At 42.0% G+C, this 27,476-nt stretch overlaps 1 protein-coding gene across 5 annotated transcripts in view; it reads right to left on the bottom strand.

Moving 5' to 3' along the window:
• The window catches only part of pot1 (protection of telomeres 1 homolog), a 120,863-nt gene continuing 93,387 nt past the window's right edge, over positions 1-27,476 (bottom strand). For 3 of the 5 annotated variants that reach the window (XM_084058855.1, XM_084058856.1, XM_084058852.1), the window contains 10 exons: positions 26,528-26,727; positions 23,655-23,743; positions 22,428-22,520; positions 21,811-21,967; positions 14,487-14,698; positions 12,355-12,508; positions 10,837-10,922; positions 7,544-7,638; positions 5,153-5,264; positions 1-859 (listed from right to left, as the gene is read on the bottom strand). In XM_084058855.1, the coding sequence (XP_083914981.1) occupies positions 669-859; positions 5,153-5,264; positions 7,544-7,638; positions 10,837-10,922; positions 12,355-12,508; positions 14,487-14,698; positions 21,811-21,967; positions 22,428-22,520; positions 23,655-23,743; positions 26,528-26,727 (1,389 nt within the window). In that variant the 3' untranslated portion in view covers positions 1-668. The remainder of the gene's footprint in view (positions 860-5,152; positions 5,265-7,543; positions 7,639-10,836; positions 10,923-12,354; positions 12,509-14,486; positions 14,699-21,810; positions 21,968-22,427; positions 22,521-23,654; positions 23,744-26,527; positions 26,728-27,476) is intronic. The other 2 variants (XM_084058854.1, XM_084058853.1) reach the window with 2 other exon arrangements.

Raw genomic sequence — 27,476 nt, forward strand, 5'->3', positions numbered from 1 at the left:
GACGATATTATACAGCCACCGAGAATGGTTGATCAGTGAGCATTTAACTTCAGCTTATTGTATTTATTTGAAAAGGTTATTATTACAATATGGAATCATACACTATGTAACATACAGTGTATGTAACATTGTCAGTAAAACTTGACAAGTTGTTTATCTAAGAACAGTGAATATGCAAAGCAAAACTTTTACAGTTTACAGTTAAACAAACCCTATTCTGATTCCCATAGATTCACACATTACTTGACATTTCGTTGCTGTCGGGCAGAAACCTCATATCTCCAATATTTAACTTTTCATGTTTTATTTTTTGTAAATGAATGTCCTATACTTTTAAATACTAGTGTCACACAAAAACAGCACAAATAGCCGATCTAAAAGCTCACAACTTGTTTGCGTTGAGAGCTTGCAGTTATTTTTGAATTTTTTTTTAAATTGAGTTGTCATACAAGCTTTCCACCCGACAGAGACGATGTTCAATTTGGTTGCACATTCAACCTGAACAACAAAAACGTCACTGGTATTTAACACAACAAAACCAGAACAAAAATACTATGCCTCAAATGCAAAGTACTGTAAATGCAAAACACTATATTAATAATACACAGCGACCTTTACAAATGTCATGTACAACATGACTGTAAGGACTTGGTGGTTGTGTGTGTTGATCATGCAGCCTTAGTAGTCGCTTCTTTTGGGCTGGGGCTGTTTTCGTGGACCTGGTTGCTTCTTTCTCTCCCTAGATCTGGCACCGCTGGCCGAGCGACGGTGCAGCGTGTGTTGCAGATCTGGTAGCAGGTCTGTCCGTCCGCTGCTGTGTACGCAGAGAGACACAGGCTGAGCCACGGACGCTCTGCTGCTGAGAGAGAGAGAGAGAGAGAGAGAGAGAGAGAGAGAGAGAGAGAGAGAGAGAGAGAGAGAGAGAGAGAGAGATGGACAATACAAATAATGCTTCATAAATCTTAAAAAATTACCTTCAACTCCATCTGGGAAGTGACTGTTAGAAATGAACAGGAGGTGTACAGTATACAAGAACAGTGGTTCTCAAACTTTTGCGAACCAAATGGACCCGTAAGGGTCCATTTGGTTCTATTTGTACACTCTCAGAGTTACACACCCACCATAAGGGGCTATTTGGGAACCAAAATGGAGTGTTTCTAGTGAGCCAAAATGCACGATATCAGCACCCTGACCAGAATGGAACAGAGCCTTCATTAGTATCATTAGTAACACCTGTGAAGGAAGTAAGAAGAGGCCCAATTTCTTTCCATATGGCTGCTGTGCATAGAGCCTATAGATATGTATGTGGCTGCGGACCCCCACCTGAAAAAAAAAAAGTAGCACAAAAGTAGTGAAAATAGTAAATCGATTTGCTATTTTGACTATTAAACCTTTATTTATAATAATAAAAAGGAACAGGTTTTGGACATGCCGTTTCCACACGACAGCGACAAAGTGTTAAACAGTGACATCCTCTTTGCAACCAGCAGCCATGGATCTTGCTGTAATGCACTGTTTCTTAACGTCGGGTCCGAGGACCACCAGGGGTCCCAAATGGACTCTTTTGGGTCCGTAACTCTGAGATTGTCACCCTAGTTTATTCTATTTATCGGCCTATAATATAGTCTAGTTTTCTCTAATTATCAGCCTATAATATAGTCTAGTTCAGGGCTCTTCAACGTTTTCAGGCCAAGGACCCCCTAGTTGAGAGAGAGATGAAGCAGGGACCCCCCTCTATACCCCCCCTAGGGGTCCTCAGAGTTCCTTTTTCAGCCGGAAGCTGAAAAAGGAAGCTGTCATTTCTTCGTCATTTCCATTCACGAAAATATCTTTACCACTTTATTTTTTTATTTCCATTTCTGATAAGCAGCAAGCTATATAGACTTTGATTATTTTGATTCATATTAGGACAAACTTGCGCGACGGTACAGATAAAATTGGAGGCGGAGATGAGGCATCACATCCGCTATTATCCTCTGAGCATTTTCAGAGCCTCCGTTTCTCCAGACTGTACGACGGAAGCGTTTGAACATTGTGTGAGGCAACAGTCTGGCCATGCGAGACTATCTATAATAAGACATAACAGTGGTGTTTTTTTTACTGTCTAGTACTGGTAAATCTCACTGGCCTTGTGCCCAGAAAGGTTGCCTATGCCCCTGCTCTAAACAAAAAAAAGTGGTTTTGAAGGGAGTCTAATGTCAACATTGCTTCACACCGTCCCAAGGACTCTAAAGGAAGGTCTCTACACGGCTCTCGCAGCGCAGGGCCTTAACCCATTCAATCCAGGAACGCATCCGTGTCATTTTAGATTTCTTTGGCTACTGAAAAATAGCAGATATACCAGCTCATAGCTTGTAGATCTTGTAGATCTGCTATTTTTTGAAAAATCGTGAACATTTGTGCAAATCTTTGAATATATATATTTAAAGCAAACATTTTTACAAAAAAAAAAACATTTTGAGATGGGGGTCCGCGTCCAAATACATATAATTGTGGGGGTCCTTGACATGGAAAAAGTTTGAGCACCACTGATATAGCAACCAAACAACAGAAAATATATGTATTTGGCTGCATCTGTATTTGGCCGTCCCTGGGACCCCCAGAAGCAACGATTTGAGTTACAAATGTTCACTTTAAAAGAATATATATAATCAAAAAATTATATTAAAAAAATAGCAGATCTACAAGCTCATAGTGCGGCACTCTGTGCCGCACTATGAGCTTGTACATCTGCTATTTTTCAATAGCCAAAGTATAAAATAATTAACCTGACTGTCAAATGGAAGAAGCTTGCGACACACATTTTGTTTCACAACCTACTTCCATCTGAGACTCCTGAAGCAGAATCGATGACAGACCACATTTTCATTTTTTCAAGCTACTTGGCAGGTGATTTGATGATCCCGCCCCTAGCAGCCGCTGATTGGTTCTGACACACAGCGGACCGGGCAGCTTTACTCCCTGAGCGATCCCAGACTCCTTCCTGAAATCAAATGCAAATGAGATTTCCGGAGGGAGGGGGGTTTACCAGGCTATAAAATAATGGTTGCATCTAAAATAAAAAATGACACAGATGCGTACCCGGTCTTAATGGGTTAACTGTGATCCTCAATCAGTTGCTTGTGTTTTTTTTTCCTCTCCTCTGCAATGAATTCCTGTTCCACGAGGCTGGAAGCTAATCCTGACTCCTGGCTCACTAATGGGGAGAGAGAGAACTCGCTGCTGTTTGTCAATATGCTTCATTAGCCCGCCGGTACAGATTTACGCGAGGTTACACATTCTTGTCCTTGGGACTGGCTGGAGGAGCAGCTCACTTCTCTTCTGGTCTGTTGATGAAGGAACGTCTTTTCTATTACAGCCATTACAGCCATCAACGCAATTAAACACCCACTATATGGGGATGACATCGGCTGAAATGAGATTTCTTTCCAAGACAATAATAGCTCAATCTTAATAAACTCATGTCAGAATGTCAGACGGCGACATCACTCCTTCTGCCAATTAAAGAGCCTGAACCACGCCAGATTTTTGGGGTCAGACGCCAATCCCCATTTTGACTAGTTTACTCATATTTTAGTCAGAAAAGTTTTCAAATCGATTCGAAAAACTTGGATTTGATTAAAGTTTCTATTTGAGAACATTTAACTATGCGTAATCTTTTATTTGTGTCCGGGTAGCTCATTCGGTAGAGCTCTTTGGTTCACAAGGTCATGGGTTCGATCCCGGGCACCGCCGACTCAGCGTATGAGTAGCGCAGTCAAATTATTGGCTTAGGAATGCGTCAAGAACTAAAACATCTCCATGAATTCAAGGATTCATGGGGTGTGTAATTGATAGAAAATAAGTACTTTTTTGGGTGAACTATCCCTTTAACATCTGACTCTCCATACTATAGTTCGGAAAGCCTTTCCGAACCGGGAGATGTTCAGAGTAAGTTTTGCACTTTAACCATAACCCTGGATTTTACAACCTTATTATAAACAAGCTGAAAAGGCAACACATTTGATACCCAGCAATGCTCTTGTTAATGCGTCTCTCTGCCCTCACCTGCCAGTGAGGAGCCCCCACCAGGAGGACGTAGTGCCTCCGTCTTACTCCTCCCGCCCAACAGTCCCCACTGACAGGTCCCCCCCCCCCCCCAGCCTGTAGGATTACATGCAGTGACACATATCACCCTCCTCCCCACCCAGCTTTCCTCCCCCGAACACGGGCCAATTGTGTCCGTATATACGCTCGACAAAGCCGGATGCACCGCAACCTCACAACCTCTGTGGTGGTTGGTGGGCAGGCACTTTACCCACTGCGTCACACGAGTGCGAACCTTCTTTTATTATTAACACATTGCGTGACAATCGCGTAGATCTACGCGAACCTAAATAATTGCGCAGCGTGCCAGTCGCGTAGATCTAGGCAAAGTGGTCTTTTTTTTTTTTTTTTTTCTCGCAGGTTCACATTTCATTGTACCACACCCGGAAACGGAAATACTGTATCCGTATCCGGAGATTTTCGTTCCCACCCGCCTCCGCTCTAAATCTTCCCCTAATCCTCCATTATCTCGGAGTTTTTTTTCTCCTCGCTGATCGCTGTTTAACATAAACGGCGACAATTTCAAAATGGCCGATCGCCGATCGAAACGGTCTTCTCTGGGCCACTCACACTGCTACCCTGTCTACAAACAGTTTAACGCGCGATCTTAACACATTGACTGCCAGTCGCGTAGACCTACGCGAACCTATTTAAAGCCGCCACGTGCCAGTCGCGTAGACCTACGCAAAGTGGTGTTTTTTTTTTTTTTAAAGTTCACATGGCACTTTTTCCAATTTTCGATACGGCACATTTCATTGTAGCACCACCGGAAACGGAATTATCCGGGATCCGGTTTTGCCGATCCCGTCGGCCCTCGTTCTAATGATGAAACTGAAACGCCATTTTCTCTGTGTAGTTTTTCTCCTCGCTGATCACCGTTTAACATAAACCGTTCTAACTACAACATGGCGATTCCGTTTGACACGTGGTTTTCACTGGTCGAAGCAGTCACATCTCCACGATGTTTACAAACAGTTTAGAGCTCAATCTTAAGGATTTTAAGTGGATTTAAATGTGTTAATATTCGAAAGAATATCCAACTATGGATTGATATTTGTAGACTCACCCGTACCCGTGCCCCTCCCGGGCGGGCAGAGTGTATCCATGGTTTTCTGCACAATGTTCTGCTGCTCCTGGCTGAAGCCCACCTCCTCTGCTGACACGTTGAAGAACTCCTCCTGATGAGGTCCACATTTTCAAAAATAAATAAAAAAGAAAAACACAAATCTTGCATTGGGCACAACATATTTGCAGATGGCGGGGAGAGTCCATGGACAAATACATCATATTTTTGGGGTCTTTGACATGACAATATTTGAGAACCTTTTGGGCTTCTTTGCTCCTCCTGGCATATTCTGTGTTTTTTGTATTGTTTTCATAGTGTGCTAAATCAAATGAAATAATAAAAAAGAACCACTGATTTAAACAACATTAGGAAGCAATACCCCTAAAAATGCAAGCCGCAACCACCAATATTTACAACAACATAACAACAACCACAAAGTTGCTTATAATAAGCGAACATGGCAACGCTGGTCAGGGTGGACTTAACGCACTGGCACACAAGAGCGTGGACCTCACGGAGGTCTAATGGTCTATTTCTCCTTCTCTGGCATGCACGGAGAGAGCACAGAGTCAACAGTCATTAATACGTGTTAGTCTGGTCTCTTCTTCAGGGCTTGATATTTGCACTGACTCTTAATTAGGCTGGGATTACCGTCCGCTCCCAAGTCAAACACTCAGTTTGCTACAAGCTTAATTCATTAAGAACGGGAGCACATCTGTGACATTTTTTTTATTTCTTTGGCTATTCAAAAATAGCAGATATACAAGTTCATTCTATGAGCTTGTAGATCTGCTTTTTTTTTTTTTTTAATCATGAACATTTTTGCAAATCGTTTTTTTAAAGCGAATATTTGTAACTCAAATCTTTGCTTCTGGGGGACTCTACAAATGTCTTCTTAACTGTTTTATGAAAAAACTTATGTTGCTATAGTGGTGCTCAAACTTTTTCATGTCAAGGACCCCAAAAATGATATGTATTTGGCCGCAGACCCCCATCTGAAAATATTTTGTTCCAAGGACCCCCCAGAAGCAAAGATTTGAGTTAAAGATGTTCGCTTGAAATAATATATATATATTCAAAGACGTGCACACATTTTCACGATTTAAAACAAAATTGCAGATCTACAAGCTCATAGCACGGCACTCCGTGCCGCGCTATGCACAGAGTGCTCAGAGTGCTGAGCTTGTAGATCTGCTATTTTTGCATAGCCAAAGAAATCAAAAAACAATTACACAGATGCGTTCCCGGTCTTAATGGATTAAAGGACGACTTCACCCATTTTCAAACCTTCTTCATAAGGTTACGTGCTATGGATACGGACAAAGCCTTCTGTCTGTCTAATTTAGTCCGCCTTTGTGCGTTATTAATGATTAATTATGTTGTTCCTTTTCTGAAAGCTTACCGATACAGACATAACCGTGCAGTACCAGTACATCTAGTTCAATCAAGACAAGATGAATGCAGAATAGCTGAAGGTTTTTGAGGAGAGGTTGTGGGCGAGAACTTTTAAACATTACTGTATGACGTCATTTCGTCTATAGGCAGAGGGACAAACATTACAGGAGGAAGTCCACCCTGGGACACTCACCTTAAACTCCCTATGGAAAAATACAAGGATACTTCTCATCAATATACATTAATTTAACATGTACATTTGAGAGGCTTCCAGTATCATTGCAAATATATATCTCATTTTAAATGCTCATTGGCCATTTATAGGCTAATATTGTACCAAGTACTGTCAATACGATGTACAACAGCATCAGATGGACTTCACACAACGTGTCGAAAGCATTCTCCATACCAGTGTCAGTCTACTTTATGTGGATTATGCGGTCGACATGCGCTGACATTTTGCACCTTAATCTCATTTACAACGCACTGACTTTTGTCTCTTTTTGTGTGTTTTTCTAGCACCTTAACTAACGTCCATAAGTATATCATGCACAGTATACATCTGCTGCTATGCTCATACACCGTTATACCTCCCACCTCTTCTTCCCTTTCTTATTTTGTGATGTGTGACAATAAATCTGATTCTCATTCTGAAAGTCAATGTCCGAACGTAAAAAAAAAATCACTGCCGTTTGTTTACTAACTGGGTTGAACCTAGTGGTATTTAGGACACGTATTGCAAGACCTCAATGTGTCCACAAGATTGGTCACATATTTCAGCAGGTCACCAATTTCACCGTAACACTGGAGGATGGAGGAGGCATACATATTAGTATTGGAAATCTAGCTCATGATTGATCTAGACGTTCACTCTGAACTGCCCTCTAGTGGACGTGCCGTTCCTTAACGTGCATGCCAACGTAAAGGAGGCGTTCATGTATGGGTCCCAGAGGGATAAAAAAAAGAAAAGAAAAAAAGAAAGGCATCTTAACTTACAGCGTCTCTGTAGAGCAGGGCCTCCAGGCTGTCTGTAGCATCCTGCAGCAGCAGCTTCATGACCAGCACATACCGCAGCAGCTGCACCCCCATGGCTGGAGAACAGATGGAAACACACCATAAAAACCTTTAAACTCCAGTGATTTAAGAGAGGAGAGGAGAGGAGAGGGGATGGGATGGGAGGAGAGGAGAGGGGCGTAGAGGTGAGGGGAGGGGAGTCGAGAGGAGAGAGGGGAGCGAGGGAAGTGGAGAGAGGGGAGGTGAGAGAAGGGAGAGGAGAGAGGGGAGGGGAGAGAAGAGAGGGGAGGGGAGGGGAGGGGAGAGGAGAGGCGAGAGGGGAGGGGAGATGAGGGAGGGGAGGGGAGAGCAGAGCAGGAACATTTTTACAACCACAGGTGCTGAATCAGGACAGGAGAAACATGTCAGAGAGGAAAAAGGCAGAGCGTCGTTACATACGAATACGATGCCGATCCCCATTCTGCAGAGTCTGAGCCCATCGATTACCCATCAGTTTGAAACATAGACCGTAAAAAAATATGGACAGCGTCACGCCATTGGTTTCTAGAGACCGTAAATGAAGCCTATTTTGCAGCGCTTTCAAATCCGCCGTCTTTCTATATCCGGTTGATATCCGGTCCGAAATGCAAACGGGAATTAATGCTATTGGCTGAAACAGCAGCGAGGGCGGGTCAAGAGTAAAGTTCGGCCAGAAACACATCTGCTTGAATAGAGCCTAATTGCTTCTGCAACCAGCAGGGGTGAAACAGCGGTGAAATAGCAAGACTATAGGCCATTCATATGAACTGTCACACTTCCTATATAGCCTACATTTACAAGCCGGATGCTAGCCCTTGGTTTGAAAAACATCTTCCAGAATAGAAAATTAAAAAAGAATTGCAGATCTACAAGCTCACAACTCGCTTCGAACAACATGTTGAACATTTCCGCCTATAATGATAAGCCCAAATTAGGGATGCCAGGTTGAATGTGCTTAAAAATCGGCACACATCAGCTGCATGAAGGCCCATACATGTTTTTGGGGCGGTGTAACCGCCCCCTATAAGTGAGGTTTGGACACCAATCCTGCACCGTGATTGGCCAATAGTCTACAATGCAGTCTACAACGCTAACCCTTCCACAGTCAATGCAAATCTATACTTTTGCAAAGTCAGCCAATCACATTACAGCTAGTGTCATCACCACTAGCTGTAATGTGATTGGCTGATTTTGGAAATTCAGGACTGTGATTGGCTAGCGAAACACATGACACATGTGCAGCCCTATGAATAGCAGTATGGACTTAAAAAAACATATTTATGTTTTTTTTAAGTGAGTCATGTTGTGATGACCACACACCGCCCACTTCACACTGGGTGTGATTTTTTTCTGACGTTTTAAGGGGATGTGATATAACAACACATTGATGTCAGAACGTCTGATGGCTGGTTTCAGAACTTTTTGCTCAGAACCTCCTGCACCTCCACATGTCCTGACTCTATGAACCAGTTCAGAAAGCTCGTCCCAAATGGAAGTTATTTTCATATTACTCAATCAATATCTTGCTTAAGGGAGAGCGTTCCCTGTGAGCGCCCCCTGGTGAGACTCTAACATAAGCGAGATATCTCGCTCGTAATACTCAAATAACCGAGGTTATGTTGGTAACTTCGTATTACTCACTCAATGTCTCGCTTATGGGAACGCGCCCCCTGGCGTGATCACAGGGGGCGCTCTCCCATAAGTGAGTCATTGAGTGAGTAATACTCGAATACCCGCGGTTATGTTTGTAACCTATAGTTTCTTCCCATGTCGGAAGGAGCATGGGAGGAGCCTTAACTGCCGATACCAATGTCATCACAAAGGGCCTGATAATCGACCAGACCGATATAGGAGTCTGGCTCTGGTCTTTACCAGTGGTGGAAAAAAATACTCAAACGTTTTACTGCAATGTAAAACGTACTCATTATGCAGAATGTCCCATTTCACAAGTTTTCAAATGTATGAAATCTTTTGAAAATAGCCGATCTACAAGCTCACAATGTGTCGCATCGCGACACATTGTGAGCTTGTAGATCGGCTATTTTCAAATGGCCGAAATGTATATAGGGCTGAAGCGGGTAATGTATGTTTTGTAATAATAATCAAAATCAGAAGTAACTAGTAACTCAAGTTTTCAAATAATTGTAATGGAGTAAAAGTACAATATTTGCCTCTGAGATGTAGTGGGGTAGACAATTAGAAATACCTCAACAGCAGCAGCAGAATAGTAAAAAGCCAAAACAGACAGACAGGGTAAAAAGCAGACATACAGGGTAAGAAGCAGACAGACAGGGTAAGAAGCAGACAGACAGGGTAAGAAGCAGACAGACGGGGTAAGAAGCAGACAGACAGGGTAAGAAGCAGACAGACAGGGTAAGAAGCAGACAGACAGGGTAAGAAGCAGACAGACAGGGTAAGACGCAGACATACAGGGTAAGAAGCAGACAGACAGGGTAAGAAGCAGACAGACAGGGTAAGAAGCAGACAGACAGGGTAAGAAGCAGACAGACAGGGTAAGAAGCAGACAGACAGGGTAAGAAGCAGACAGACAGGGTAAGAAGCAGACAGACAGGGTAAGAAGCAGACAGACAGGGTAAGACGTAGGAGAGCGTTTCAAACAGGGCCGGGCAGGGGGAAGTGGCCTTTAAGCAGGATCAAAGTAACGCCATCAGACAGAGGAGGAGATAAGCAGCACATAAATCATCAGAGACCACACAGTCACACACACACAAACATGTTGTGGATGTGTGTGTGTGTGTGTGTGTGTGTGTGTGTGTGTGTGTGTGTGTGTGTGTGTGTGTGTGTGTGTGTGTGTGTGTGTGTGTGTGTGTGTGTGTGTGTGTGTGTATAAACAGAACTGCTTACGGAGGACAAGAGACAGGTCAACAGCAGTGTAAACATCACAACACCGAGACAACTGAGGTCACGGCACGACACACACACACACACACACACACACACACACACACACACACACACACACACACACACACACACACAGGTAGACAGACAGACAGACAGACAGACAGACAGACAGACAGACAGACAGACAGACAGACAGACAGACAGACAGACAGACAGGCAGGCAGGCAGGCAGGCAGGCAGGCAGACAGACAGACAGACAGACAGACAGACAGGCAGGCAGGCAGGCAGGCAGGCAGGCAGGCAGGCAGACACTCTTGGAACTTGGTGCGAAAACAGAAAAGCCAATAGTATAGAGCCCTGAGGGACTCGGGTCGACCCAGTGCATACAGTACCTGCGGCGACAGTCTTCTCGTTAACGACGTCCACGTCTTCAAATGGATTTGGATCAGCCAGGTTCACGTCAGAACACTGCTTGCACCTGAAATGCACATATAGATAGGAATCACTTGCAGTACATCAACTGCCCCGTTAACACCCTCAATAACAATGAGTTGATACGTGAAATAAACACGCTTCAAGGTTATTTGGATTCATTTAAAAAATATAGATTTAATAATCGATAAGAACACGATCAATAGTCACAGCCCTTACATAATAAACGTATCAGTAAACGTCCTCGAGGGAATGGTGTGCTGGTGTTGCCACCAGCACACCATTCCGCTACGCAAATCAGCAGCAAAATAATATAAATCATTCATGTAACACAGCTAGGGATGAAACTATTAATACGAATACATCAATAACTTATTGATTTATTTAGGGTTAATAGCCCAGCCCTAATATGTGCAGTACATTTTTTTTGGGGTAATTTAAATCGGTTTAGTTATGTATAGTATCATGTCAGAATGTCTATAGATGTGTTTTGTGTAACAACTTTACCAAAAAGTTATGTTTTCTCTGCTGGGTAAACATGCAGTATTAAGCAATTTCAAGTCTGTTTTTCATTAATTTGGGCTCGTTTACTTGCACTCACCCTTTTTTGGGGTATTTTACTTTACTGACCTTTTATTATGGTGACATGGTCTATAGACCAATTATTTGTTTACTAACATTGAGCCTGGACGCACAGGTGATTGTTTCACGCAATCAATTCCCAACCTGTTTCGGGGTGCACTGGTTTCAGCACACCCCAACCCCCTCTTGTGTGTGTTGGCTAGTGAGACGCGTCCTAACGAGACCTGATATAATGGGTTTCGTTGCGCGCATACTGGCTGCACGCAGCCAGTATGACGTCGTCTGTTAAGGGGTCTATACAAATCACATTAGTTGAGTAATGATAAAGACTAGGCCCTGTCCTACCTGAAAGCTCCCCCATATCCCCCGTTACCCAAAAAAAAGAGTCAATAATTTGATGACCAGCGGACCGGTAGTCAGCGGTTCCGGTAGGAGACACAAAGGAGACTCTTTGTGTCTCCTACCACCAAATTATTGGCTTAGGAATGCGACAGAAACAAAAAAAATATCCATGAACTCCATGGGGGTGACTATCCTTTTACACAGTGCCAAGTGATGGCATAGAAACACACTTTAAAATGTGTTGTAGGGCATTCCAGGAGCTGGGGGGCATTAAAAGAGGAATGATCCCTCGTCACTCAGAGAAGCAGTAGACGATGTCATTCCATTTTTAGAAAAAAATAAAAAAGCCGATCGCGGTTGGAATGTTATCATTCCAGTGGATACACGGATCCCTTCCCCAACCCACGGAGACGTTTCTTTTGTTTTTGTACACAACGTGGCTTCCACGGCGTTTCAACAATCGTCTATTTAAGATAATTACGCTGGCATGGGGATAACAAAAACAATGTTTAATATCATGGCGGGTAATGTGTTAATAAGCTAGGTATACTGACCCGTAGTACCGCTTTCTTCCCCTTCTTCCCTGGAACAGAAACGGAGCAGAGAGGTCCAACAGCGCCATGTGACCTTGCAGTGCCCTGATGGGGACAATGTGTCGGGGTCCGTCTTCTGACTGACAGATCTTACGTGTCTCTTCCAACGTCGACCCTGTGAAGAGTCACGGTCAACTCAAGTTAACCTTCATTTGAATGAAGCATATAGACATCGTATCTCCATATTTCAAATTTGAAATGTTTTTATTTTTGCTCCCCGTAAATTACCAAAGTGCATTTGGTTCCATTTGTACATCCTCAAGAGTTAGAGAGGGCCTCTCTCTAGTCTCTCTACCCAGTCAGCTATGGCTGCCCCTGTTTAATCTAATTAGTAGGGTGCATTCAACCAAACAGTTTGTTACAAAAAAAACAAGTTAAAGCAGAGCACACCGAAGCAGCCTGTCTGAGACCGAACCAACCATCAGGTTTTTTTCTGTTGGGTAAAAAGTAACAAAACGATTTAGAGCCTCTGGTATGGCTGTGCAATGAACCGAACATATATCGAACATATAACCGACTTAATCTCGCTCATATACTGTAGGTTAATCGAATAATGAAGAAGCAGGTTTTTTCAACACAAACAATTCTAATAGATAAAAAAATACTTATTTTCATGGATTCTTTTTTTGTTTTTGTCACATTCCTAAGCCAATAATTCAATGACGGGAATATATTTCAGTGTCTTTCTCAACAATATAAAAAAGAATGACTGATGCACACGGTCTGTTTCAAAGATGAAATGTGTGACCTTCTGGCTTTGGAGAAGGTCTCTCTAACCTGGAAGGCAGGCAGCCACTGATCATAAAAAGAATAATGTCACCCCACAGACAAATGACACAAAAATGCAAAATGGGCCAATAAAAAGGGGGAAACAAGTGGAATGGTAAAATCGCATAATGCAACCTTCTCTGGATGAAGGGACCCACAAGAAAATCACAAAAGTGTTCGTGGCCCACCCATCTGACAGTTTTTAAGTTGCTTGATTCAGTATTTAGATATTTGACATAAATCAGACACGTCCCCTTCCTATACAAACCAATTGTAACTTCAAACTCCATTTGAATCATGAAAACACCCGTCCTTGGTTCTGATGACTGACATTGGCCTTCTAATGTGTGAGGGGGCCGTATTGTTTTCAATTACTTCATGTGAGCTTGTAGATCGGCTATTTTCGAGTGTGACACCCATTTCGAGTGCAGCCCAGCACAAAATGACTTGTCTTAGTTCTACTGGATCTCTTCTCCAGTAGTTCCTCCCCAAAATCTTTCTAGTTTGTATTTGTTGATGAAATTGTCAATATATCTAGTCATAATCATCATAGTTTTATTTTTTTTATTTTATATTTTATTTTGTTTTCGTCAGTGAAAAATAAAATGTAGACAACGGAAGTTTTTCGTCAACAGTTTTCAGTCGAGGAAATCAACTGCTTATAGGCTAGTGACAATGGCCCCAAAACATTGAGGTACCCCTACCAGAGGTAGAACCAAACACAATATTTTTATTTTTTGTTTGGGGTGTATAACTTTATATATCAATTTCACCGCTTTTGCAGCAAAATATTGTTATAGTCAACAATCCATTTCATGTATGGGAGGGCCTTAGAGATGAGGAAACACTATGTTGTGTTTGGTCGTACCTCCGGTAGGGGTATCTCAAAAACCCTTTTTGGCTGTTTGTCACAGGCCTATTAACCCATTAAGACCTGGAACGCATTTGTGTCATTTTCTGATTTGAGCTAAAAAGCATCATTTTACACTTTGGCTATTCAAAAATAGCAGATATACAAGCTCATAGCGCGGCACCGAGTGCCACGCTATGAGCTTGTAGCACTGCTATTTTAGAAAAAAATATGAAAATGTGTGCACATCTTTGAACATATATAGTTTTAAAGCGAACATGTTTAACTCAAATCTATGCTTCTGGGGGGTCCCTGGAACTAAACATTTTGAGATGGGGGGTCGGCGGCCAAATAAATATAATTTAGGGGGTCCTTGACATGAAAAAGTTTGAGCACCACTGATATAGAAACATACGTTTTTTTTTTCAGAATACTGTTGGGATTTAGAAGACATTAATAATGGGTTAAAGCTTACCTTGCACAAAGACCAGAGCCTTTGCCTCACTGAAGACCTGTCGAGGCATGTAAACAGTCATGGGTACGACGGAGTAGGAGCCGGGAATATTTTTGACAGGAAGTAGTTCGTCGTCCACAGACGACACGGCCCACTCTTCCTCACAGAGACCACCGTCCTTCATGGCCTCCAAGAAGAGGCCGGCCACCGTGCCATCATCTGGAATGTTCCGCCTGAGGAGGAGGAGGAGGTTGGAACAGGGACAGAGGCACATTAAAAGGAGTAGTTCACACCCCAAAACCACTGTAGCCAACAATAGACGCTTTCCCGGATTTACTGGGTTAAAACAGTGGGTTTCAACCCTTTTCATATCAAGGTCCATTACTTATTGGCCACGGAACAACCGTTTGATTCTGACTCTCAGACCCAAACCTTAGAATATTTTGTTATTGTTGGATAAGATTTTGTCCACAATTCCATGCTGGAATGATGTTGGTACCATAGGAGAGATAGCAGGCCAACATTGATCAAAATAACACTTCTTCTACATTCTCTAATTGTGTAGACTTCTTGATAAATTAAGTAATGCCGTTTTTGGCCCTTTTTTTTTAATATACGTGGGGCCCGCGTGGGGCGCTCTAACGAAACTTTGGGATCATCCAAGGAGTCTCTGAGAAGGAGAGGCCGGATGTGGATCCATGTCAAAAATCCTTCCGGTCGGCCGCTCCAATGTTAACTCCTTGACTAAAAGCTTAATATCTCCATTTCTTTTTAACGTGGTGGAAGTGAGCCGTTTTCGGACGGCGTTCACTCTGCAATGGAGGATCGCGTTAGAAATATTATTGTTCCAGGCGTTAGTCGGGACCCTCCGCCGTCTTGCACGCACGCTTTGTTTACATGCACTTCCGCGTCGGGGCTTCTACAGCACGAAACATATCAACGTAAGTGGATGGAAGATATGCAGGCACTGAACGTACCCTATTTTAATAAACCTCTGGCACACAATGTGTTAACAATAATTTAACTTTCATTTTACGCTCTCAAGAGTTAAAGATCTATAAGGGACCATTTGGTTTCATTTTTTGCTCTCAAGAGTTAAAGATCTATGAGGGTCCATTTGGTTTCTTTTTAAACTCAAGAGTTAAAGATCTATAAGGGTTCATTTGGTTACCAACTCTCCATCATTTAGCTGGGGACCACCTGGAACCCCCTCAAAGACCACTGGTGGTCCCCGGACCACTGGTTGAGAACCACTGGGTTAAAGGACCGGATACCAGTCTAAAAATGCATGTCATTCTCTACTCACAGCTTTGCAGTACTATATCACACATAAACACAAGACCATTTTGCATTTAATTGCGTTTGTAAATCAATCACTATTTTCATCAAGACTTTTCAAATCAATCCGTGCGTTAACAAAATGTTCAAATGCAACGATGAACTGACTTTGAGAAATAACAACGGAGCAATACAATGTATTGTGTTGTTGTATCACCTATCTGAAGCGAGTTTCAAGTCCTTGCAAGTTGATTTTCACACCATTGTTTTCCACATTTTATGGAAAACAATGGCTCCCTTCAAGACCAGAACAACGGCATACTTACACTAAACGGTCGGCAGTAACGTCGAGTAAAATGGCGAGTTGCTGTTCATTTTTAAACACATTCTCTATCCAAAGAGGTGAAATAAGTGTAGAGACAGCAGTGCCAATGTATTATTTAAAATAATCTACCCCACTGGACAGTGGTTGTTAGAGGCCCATCACTGCACTTTCACAATGCCACCAGCCAAATGAGGTGATTAACTTTCCATCAACGTTTAACAGCTTTTGGCTGGCGGCTGCAGTCAATTAATTCCATCATAATATTATATATTTATTTATTTATTCTTAAAGGGCAAGACCACTTTGGCGGAGGTTTGGGTTGTGTATTTGCCGTGCCATGATGTAACTCCAAAGTTGGACAAGAAATCAAAAATAATTGCTCCATTGATTAGAAATTGATAAATCTAAATGTACTCCTCATTGACTTACATCAAAGTCACTCTTTTAGCCCGTAAACTAACGTAAACACAGTTGATTCAGACATTATAGAACACCAAACACACTACTGCTTGTTTTTTAAATACAAATGTCAACTTCCTGTTGATTTAGGCATTTTTATTAAGAAATGGACCGGACTGGACCGGACTGGATCCGTGGATAGTAAAATCAACAGGAAGTTAAGTCATTCACTGCCGCTGACGTAAAAAACGTATTTTTTTCCAATTACCAAATCCGCCACTGAGGTAAAAAACGTAATTTTGCAAAAAACGTTGATTTTAAAAGATCTCACTGTCCTTCATCTCTCGAAGTGACACATTTCATTGTAGCACACCCGGATACGGAAATGACGTCAATCGAAGATTTTCGTTTCCGTCTGCTTCCTGTTTAAGTCCCCCTCTAAAACGGCATTATCTCGGCTTTGTTTTTCTCCGCCATGGAACGCTGTTTAGGAACTGCTACTACTGCAAAATGGAATGTCGCCGATTGAAAATTTCTTCTCTGGGCCACTTACACAACTACCCTGTTAAAAGACAGGAGGGATTTCAGAAAAAAGGCCTTCTATAAGGAGGTTAGAGGCATTTGGGGGTAAAAGTTGGGAACAAGGCCATTTTACATAATTCAAGGGTGCTGAATCAGAAAAACACGGTTCCCAAGCAAAATTCTTAGTGCTTAACCTCCTAATTTGCATATCAAAATGGCTGCCGATTTTGAAGTATTTCTTAAATAACTCTATAACAAAGCAATCAAATCTGACAAATAAAGTGTATATATTTATATTCTGAGGGTCAGACAATGTGTGGAAGGTATTTATAATGTAATATATGTAAATAAATGTAAATAAATATGCAAATTAGAGGCCACTATTACAGAAAACGGTTTCGTACTTAAAGTGATCCATCCGCATCCCCCTTATTTTATTTTATTTCTACTTATCTGTATGTTTACCATCCTTAAGACATCTAAAATACATATTTAGATCATGGAAAAATCCTGGTACATTTGGCCCCTGATGACCAAAAAATAAATTGCCCCCATGTATAACTCACCCCCAGAATGAGTTAGAGCCACAGAACTGGTACTGATAACTGAACACAAACTACTTTCAACACAACTATATAGAGTGGGATGGGGATGGCTATAGGTACACTTAGACGGCCAACAGGGACTAGCTGAAATGTATTAAGCCCCGCCCCTCTGTGTTCCTATTGGCTGGGCTTTAAACAGCCATAACTCCAATTCCCAGCTTCGAAAACCTATGAAACTTCCTAGATGCGCTTAGACGGCCAACAGGGAAAGGCTGAAATTGTTTAAGCTATGTAGCCTAACTTTTCAGTTGATTGCCATACAGGCTTGTGTCCCCCCCCACCCCCGATGGGCCCTGCCTAGTACAGCCTAGTCCAGCCTATTACTGCCTAGTCCTAGGACTAGGCTAGACCTGGGTGTACTAGGCTTTACTGTACTAGACTCTGCTGGGCTCTAATAGTCTGTTTTCAGCTCTAGCAGGCTTTGCTAGGCTGTACTTGGCTTTATTAGGCTATAGAAGGCAGTACTTTACTTTGGCCTACAAATGTTCATGCAAAACTATTGGTGGTGCACACACAAACTATTGCCCGTGTACACAGTGGTTAATCCCAATGGTCTGAGTATCTACAGGGCTGACAAGGGACTAGCACAGCCTAGTACAACCTAATAGAGCCTAGTACAACCTAGTCTTAACTAGTCCAGTCTGTTCCATGCTAGTATAGCCTATATCGCCGTCCCCTAGTCTGTTCCATCAAAAGGCAGGACTAGGCTAGACCTGGGTGTACTAGGCTTTGATGTTGTAGTCTCTACTGGTCTCTAATAGACTGTTTTAAATTCCAGTAGGCTGTGCTGGTCTGTACAATGCTATATTAGGCTGTACAAGGCAGATCTGTACTATGGTCTACAAAGGTTCATGCAAAACTACTGCTCGTGCACACACAAGCTATTCCCCGTGTTCACAGTGGTTAGTCCCAATGGTCTGAGTATCTACAGGGCTGACAAGAGCCTAGCACAGCCTAATAGAGCCTAGTATAGTCTAGTACAGCCTAGTACAGCCTAATCTATCCTAGTCCAGCCTTATCAGTCCTAGCATAGCCTTGTACCCCCTCCCCTATTCTGTTCTCCCAAAAGGCTGGACTAGTCATGGGTGTACTAGGTTGTGCTATACTAGACTCTACTGGTCTATAATAGGCTGTTTTAAGCTCTAGTAGGCTGTGCTAGGCTGTACTAGGCTCTATTAGGCTGTGCAAGGCAGATCTGTACTATGGTCTACAAAGGTTCATGCAAAACTATTGCTTGTGCACACACAAGCTATTGCCCGTGTACACAGTGGTTAGTCCCTATGGGTTGAGGATCAACAGGGCTGACAAGAGCATAGTACAGCCTAATATAGCCTATTAGAGTCTAGAACAGCGTAGTACAGCCTCATCTATCCTAGTCCAGCCTTATCAGTCCTAGCATAGCCTGGTACCCCCTCCCCTATTATGTTCTCCCACCAGGCTGGACTAGGCTAGACCTGGGTGTACTAGGTTTTACTCTACTAGTCTCTGCTGGGCTCTAATGGTCTGCTTTCAGCTCTAGCAGCCTTTGCTAGGCTTTACTGGGCTCTATTAGGCTATAGAAGGCAGTACTTTACTTTGGCCTACAAATGTTCATGCAAAACTATTTCTCGTGCACACACAAGCTATTACCCGTGTACACAGTGGTTAGTCCCTATGGGTTGAGGATCTACAGGGCGGACAAGAGCCTAGTACAGCCTAATAGAGCCTATTAGAGTCTAGTACAGCCTATTACAACTTAGTCTAGCCTAGTCCGGCCTGTTCCATGCTGGTATAGCCTATACCACCCTCCCCTAGTCTGTTCTCCCAAAAGGCTGGACTAGTCTTGGATGTACTAGGCTGTACAGTACTAGACTCTACTGGTCTCTAATAGGCATTTTAGCGGCTCTAGCCGCTCTATACCTGACTTTGTCTGTGTGCGTCAACGTTCTGATTGGTCAGGTGCGTCAACAAAGTGATTGGTCAAGCTTCACGCGACACATGGCTATAAACACATTATAAACACATATCGATGACAAAATGTATCAAAGGCACCGCTACCTTCACACAGGGTGTGATTTTTTAATCTCTAGTAGGCTTTGCTAGGCTGTACTAGGCTATATTAGGCTGTACAAGGCAGATCTGTACTATGGTCTACAAAGGTTCATGCAAAACTATTTATTGCTCGTGCACACACAAGCTATGGCCTGTGTACACAGTGGTTAGTCCCTATGGTCTGAGTATCTACAGGGCTGACAAGGGACTAGTAAAGCCTAATAGAGAGTATTAGAGTCTAGTACAACCTACTCTAGCCTAGTCCAACCTGTTCCATGCTAGTATAGCCTATAGAAATGATTTAATGTGCATGCCATAAGCAATGCACAACACTTCGTTGCAAATGCCGGAAATCTGGGTTACGATGCACAGCCATGTGTGCATGTCAGCAACGGAGTGATGATCAACCTCCTTGTATGAATGTGGTCTAGTGTCTAGACTTTCGTTCAACAATGGCCAATACAGTATCTTTAGAGTACTAAACCGTTATCTGTTATGGGGGCCGCTATTTTGCATATTTCGGAGTAGGCTGATTATTATATTATATTATCATATCATATTATATTACTTACAAATTCTTTACTCACATTGTAGAAACTGTAGACACTTCATTTGTCAATTTTGCTTGCCTGGCCACAGAGTTATTGAAGATAAAGGTGCGAATTTGCCAATTTGGCAGCCATTCAGATATGCAGATTAGAAGGTCAAAAACTAAACATTTAGCATGGGGAAAAAGTATGTATTTTAGATGTCCTAAGGATGGCAAAAATACAGATAATTAGGAACAAAATAAGGGGGATGCACCTTTTGCACCGTTTGAGTACTACGGTACATCATTTTATGTAATGGTGGCCTCTAATTTGCATATTTATTTACATTTATTTACATTTATTACATTACAAATATCTTCCACACATTGTATGACCCTCAGAACATAAATATATACACTTTATTTGTCAGATTTGCTTGCTTTGTTATAGAGTTGTTTAAGAAATACTTCAAAATCGGCAGCCATTTTGATATGCAAATTAGGAGGTTAAGCACTAAGAATTTTGCTTGGGAACCGTGTTTTTCTGATTCAGCACCCTTGAATTATGTAAAATGGCCTTGTTCCCGACTTTTACCCCCAAATGCCTCTAACAATCACATATTTCAGAAATCCCACCGGTCTATGTGTGTCTACAAACAGTTGAACTCGCGATCATAAGGGATTTAGCGAGGACTGTGGCGAGGTGAAAAAGTAAGTGTGTTTTCCGTTCACATGGCCAAACATGGTGTTTTTACGCTGGGGTGGTGGACAGAGACTCCGCCCCGATCGTAATGTTTGTTGTCTGAGCGACGTGCACGTATCGCCGGTGTGTTTATAAACGATTGGACTTGGCGATCATAATGAAAAAAAAAAAAAAATTGTGAAAATGTTAAAGTTTTAAAAAATACTAAATCGCTGGCAGTGGGCAAACACAGCCAGAAATAAGTCTGGCAGAGAATGAGTTACCATAAAAAAAATAAAAATAAACAGTACTGGGTTTGGTGATGTTCTATATTGTCTGAATCAACTTTTTTTTTTGGCGTTTTTTTATGTTCTAAAAGAGTGACTTTGAGAGCTGTTTCAGCAAGTCAACGAGGAGCATATTTTCAATGATCAATTTCTAATCAATGGAGCAATTATTTTTGATTTCTTGTCCACCTTTGGAGTTACATCATGGCAAGGTAACTACACAACCCAAACCTCTACCAAAGTGGTCTTGCCCTTTAAGACTTCCAGTTAAATCATGAGACAGACTTATTCCAAACAGACTAGTAAGTCTACACTTCACAATCTTTATATCGATGCTGTTCGGCAGAAACCAGCTAACTCCATTTTTCCGCTTTTGCATTTTCTTTCCATAAACCAGTGCTATTGAACACCCTTTACGTCTGTGTGTTGGTAAAAAAAATATTGAACCAATGGAAAGTACTATGAAGCGCTTCTGACAAAAGCAGCTAACTCCATTGGATCCTCAAACTTTCTGCTAAACCAGCTAACTCCACCAAAGGGGGGTGGAGTTAGCTGGTTTAGCTGACTCCAGGCTCCACCCCCTTTTGACCTCCAACCTCATTGTGAGCTTGGAGGTCCATTCAGCTGTTCTTATCAATGATAGCACCCGACGGCGACGCTAAGCATAGGGTTTTATACTGTACGTACATGGTTTTACACTTGTCACAGAAGAGTTGTAGTGACTGGCAGAGCCTGGTAGGCTGGTAGGACTGCAGAGGGACGCTGACATGGAAGAACCCAGACGGGTGGCTTTGCTTCACCTGAGCCAGAGTCATCTGTTCCACCGTGTGGCCGCAGGTTGTCACTACAAGACAAACACACACACACATACTGCACTGCATCAGGGCTGAGGGGCAATTCATCCAAAATATATCAAACCTGATTTATAGAACCAATAACCAACTTAACCCATTAAGGCCTGAGGTTCCGATTCTACAAAATGTCTGAACAACTTATGTTTCTATATCAGTGGTTCTCAAACCTTTTCATGTCAAGGACCACCCAAAGTTATATGTGTTTGGCTGCCGACCCCCAACTCAAAATATTTTGTTACAGGGACCCCCCAGAAGCAAAGATTTGAGTTAAAAATGTTCGCTTTAAACATATATATATTTTCAAAGATTTGCCCAAAATGTCAAGATTTTTCAAAAATGGCAGATCTACAAGCTCATGGCACGGCACTCAGCTTGTGGAATGTTCCAGGTGGTGCAGAAACAAGGCTGTTCAGCAGTTGAATTATTGTGGTTTATTGTATGATTTCATACCTGATGCAATTCCCACTGGATCAGGATCTGGATCTGATGCTATTCCCACTGGATCAGCATCTGGACCTGATGCTATTCCCACTGGATCAGCATCTGAAACAAGCAACATGTCAAATAGTGTTAATAATATAACAATAATATATATTTTAATGTTGTTTCATGCTTTTGCTTTTCTTTTTTGCTTTGTCAAATTATTTGTACTTTTTCTGTAAAGCACTTGTGCTTTATTATTGCTCTGTAAAGCACTTTGAGCTGCATTTCATGTCATGAAAGGTGCTTAAAAATAAATATTATTATTATTATTATTATTATTATTATTATTATTATTATGGATATGCAACCAGACAGTAATAGTTTAATCTAAATTAGTACATAATAATTATGTAAAATGATAGTGGGTCTACAACTACATCATCTGTATTAACATTTGAAGTTCTGAAAAAGTGACTGTACAGGTAGCAGAATGGAATTGTGAAGAGTAGCACTGGTGATGGTGTCATCATGCATCATCATGCAAGTCACATACAGTTAGTTACAGCTAGTTACACAGTACACACTGTATTGACACATTACTCCCGAGTAAAAATATTGGCCTATGAATGCACATTGAAAATGTCTAGCATTCAAAACCAGATATATTTGCAATGCTCTGGAAGCCTCTCTACTGTACAAGGTCAAATTAAATGTATATTGATGATACAGGTATCCTTGTACCTTGAGAACTATGAAAATTATGAAATTATTATGAATTATTATAAGTGCTGTGTTCACACAATGTTAATATTAAGCGTTCCATAATATTAATCCATAAAGACCGGGAACGCATCTGTGTCATTTTAAGACACACTCCGATCTCTGCTTATGGTGGTGGTCCCTGGAACAACATATTTTGAGATGGGGGTCCGCGGCCAAATACATATTATTTTGGGTGTTGTTGGGGTCGATTTGAGCTACAAATGTTTGTTTTAAAAAAATATATATATTCAAAGATTTGCACGCATTTTCAAGATGTTTCAAAAATAGCAGATCTACAAGCTCATAGTGCGGCACTCGGTGCCGCGCTATGAGCTTGTAGATCTGTTATTTTTGAATAGCATAAAAGCATAAAATAATGGTTATAGCTAAAATCTTAAAATGACAGATGTGTTCCCGGATTGAATGGGTTAATGACCTGCTGCCCTGTGTTTACAAAGACTATAGGTCATTAAATGGAGGTCTGTTACTTACCGATAGACTCTGGAGGGGTGCCCCAGACCTCTGCTAGCGTCGTGTCACTTAATTCAGAGTCATCGTCGTCTGGGAAGGATTCCAACACCCTACACAAATCACATGAAAGATCATAACGGGCAGAAACCTCTTATCTCCATACCCCCCCCCCCCCCCCCCCCCCGTAAACTAACTCATTTACTGCCAGAGTAAATAAATAAACCATCCACTGCCAGCGATTTTTCGAATTTCTTACCTTTTCAAGTAGTCACAGAATATTTATCTCCAGTATGATCGATCAACCTGATGGTTGCTATGCTAATCCCTGAGTGTTTCACTGTGCTTCCGCGAAATGAAAAGAAATGTCATCGCGACCTCCCGTTCCCTTGTTATATGCCGTTGAAAATAGCATGTCTCGCCAAAAAATACATAGTAAAACACAGGAGCCGAGATACAGGCTTTTTCCCAAATAAATTAACCAGGAAGTGAATGGAGCGGTACATCTTGAGATCACGTTATCTCCTGGTTCTGTGGGCAAACAAAAAAAAAATCTTCAAAAAGTCATCAAAGTCGTCCTTGGCAGTGAATGAGTTAACGCCCTACAGCGTCAAAAGCAGCAGATCTGCAAGCTTGTAGATCTGCTACTTTTGATATGTTTTCATTTGAATCCTGAAAAGTATCAGTTTTGGGGTTATGAGGTTTCCACCCGACAGAGACGATTAGAGACATCATAATGGTCGCTGTCAGGCAGAAACTCTGTGGATCTCCATGATATTTCATATTTGTTATGTTTTTTCATAAATGAATGGCCCTGGTTTACACTTCGTTGCATGACAGCGTTGTGCGAAAGTAGCGAAAATAGCCGATCTACAAGATCACAACGCAATCACCTCGACACGTGAGCTTGTCGTTTTTTTGCTGTTTCCTATAGTTTTTGAAACTTTTCGTCTAAAATGACAAGCCCAAAAACAGGGACGCCAGGTTTAAAGTGGTTAAAGGTAGTGTAAGTATATATTTTTGGGTAAAAACCTTTTTTTTTTGTTACAAAAGTTAAAGTACTATATTGCTACAGAGCGTTTGTTCGGTCACAGGGGTCTCTCCAGCTCTTTAGTAAACAGAATATACGTACATTTACAGGTAGGTGACATTAAAGCCAATCAGGAGAGAGCACTGAAAATGTATTTTCTGTTTAATAAAGAGCTGGAGAGACATGGGAGACTCCTTTTACTGAACAAACACGCTATAGCTATGAGTACTATCACAATATAGAGCTATTTAACACTTATGTTAACCAAAGTAAATCACTTACCCTACCTTTAAGTCTGTCTGTGGGTTTTATAAATATTTAAACGATGAGAAATATGAGCTTGTGAATACATAATAACTACATGGTATCCATTGGAACGCAAGTACATTTTTCATTTCCTGAAAAGTAACAGTTTGGGACAAACAAAATATATCAACATTTCTTATTTTTCCAATGTATATACAGTATTATTTGTAGAAGAGAGTAGAACTTTTGTCAGACTATCTGACAAAAAAAAAGTGCCTGTTTGAGTTCACTATCATTGCTTGCTGTCTGGCAGAAACCTTGTATCTCAATATTTCTGTTTTGTTTTTGTAAATGAATGCCCTACTTCATCATACAAGATGAATAACAGATCTACAAGCTATATGGCTATAAGTGTTGTGAGCTTGTAGATTGGCTATTTTCACTATTTTAAAACATTTTAATAATAATAAATGGTTTTGGATAGGGATGTTCGATATTGACTTTTTTGCCAATATCTGATATTCCGATATTGTCCAACTCCTAACTTCCTTTTTTTTTTTTTTATCATCACATTTTTTATCCTGCGATTTTGTAACCCTTATTTTTCACCCGGTGCCAATTTTCTAAGTGATCCTGGGCACTACACTCCCCTCACCAGCCTAGGGAGGCCAGGGCCGAGCTCATGCCTCCTTCAATCAATGCATGAGAGCCAACTGACCTTCTTGTCACCTGACAGGGGGGAGTTCCCTGGTTGGACGTAACGCGTGGAAGGAATACGTTATTCCAACCAGTTCCCTTCTCCTCCATCAGGCGCCCCGGCTGTCATGGGGGAGGCGGTATAGTGACCATGATTACTACATGTTTTTGTGAGGGTATATTAACTACCCTGAGAGACAACTCCTAACTTCCGATACCGATATATGCAGGTGCTTTTTCACCAAAAGTCAACTAATTGCCAGGTAACAACATCACACATCTAATAAAATAAAATAGCAATAATATCCCGGGACTCACTGGTGGTCATTTGAACGAGTCCCACTAATCTTAGATGTTGGCCTATTTGACAGTGCAGAAGTTGATAATATCGGGAGGCCGATACTATCGGACATCCTTATTTTTTTTCCACCCCAACAGCAACGCTGACCAGGCAGCTGGTGGTAGTATGCCCATCCTGTTGATATTATACTGTAGATCAGTGGTTCTCAACCAGTGGTCCGGGGACCACCAGTGGTCCTTAAGGGAGTCCCCAGCTAAATGATGGATAGGAACCAAATGGACCCTTATGGGTCTGTAACTCTGAGAGTGTACAAATTAACATTGATTTTATAATATAAATTGGGGTCGCGGAGATAGAAATGCCATTAAATGGGGGTCTGTAGCCTAATAATGCATGTTAAACTGGGGGGTCCTTGAAATTTAAAATGGTTGAAAATCACTGCTAGAGCCGTAAAATGCGTCTCTTATTGCGGGTCCCTGGCTTATCTTTTAAAATGGGGGTCCCTCGGCTAATGTGTGTCAATTTGGGGGGGTCCTTGACGCAAAAAAAAGGTTGAAAACCACTGCTGTAGATCAAACGGTAAAACAAGGAGTCAGTGGGTAACTCCCTGTGCCCGTTTTGTACCTTTTCATGTCCCGTATCTCAGAGCAGTCGTCTGGAAGGACCTGGATGCCTCTGCCGTAGGACGTGCCCCCGTGGAGGTGGAACCCCAGGTGACTGGACACTTCTGGACTGGTGTTGTTGTCGTTGCCGCCGCCGGGCACCTTGCCGGCCCCGTGCACCATCACCCCATGGAGGTTGTAGATTCGTAGGTAGGCCCCTGGCTGCCAAAAGACCAGAGACAGAGAAGAAAGATAAGCATTTTTTTTCGGGGGTCACAAACGTAAAGAGGTGTGACCACCCCAAGGGTTCAGAAGTAGCAAGACTTCCAAATACATTATTTATTACATACATTACATTGAGATTCATCGAAAATAACCAATCTAGAAGCCAACAACACGTCACGCTGTGACGCGTTGTGGGCTTGTAGATCAGCTATTTTCGATGAATAGGTTTGGTGTAGAGGGAAAACAGGGCAGACCAAGTATTGAGGGTTAAATGTTGGAAAATATGTTCATGTGTAAACAAAGAAACAAATATTAGCCTAATTTTCACAACACTGAGTATATAACATGAGTACTCTCAAACATGTCTATGAAGCCATCTATGAATGAGTTTAATCTGCAACTCAATTGTATAAAGTGGGGGTCCCTGCTTCATCTCTCTCTCAGCTAAGGGGTCCTTGGCCTGAAAAACGTTGGAAGACCCCTGCTCTACTGTGTACACCGCGCACACACACACACACACACACACACACACACACACACACACACACACACACACACACACACACACACACACACACACACACACAAAAAAGAAAAAGGATCTACCAGACAACATGCAAGGAGACCTTCTTTCAGCAATATGTGATGGAGGAGCAACATGCAGTGCCACAATCAACCAGCAGATGGGAGTGTGGCACCAAACCAGTGGCCAGTGTAATATAAAACATAACATAACAGGGAGAGGG

This window comes from Gymnoscopelus microlampas (assembly GCF_963454915.1).
Source record: "Gymnoscopelus microlampas genome assembly, chromosome: 6".
Classification (NCBI taxonomy): Eukaryota; Metazoa; Chordata; class Actinopteri; order Myctophiformes; family Myctophidae; genus Gymnoscopelus; species Gymnoscopelus microlampas.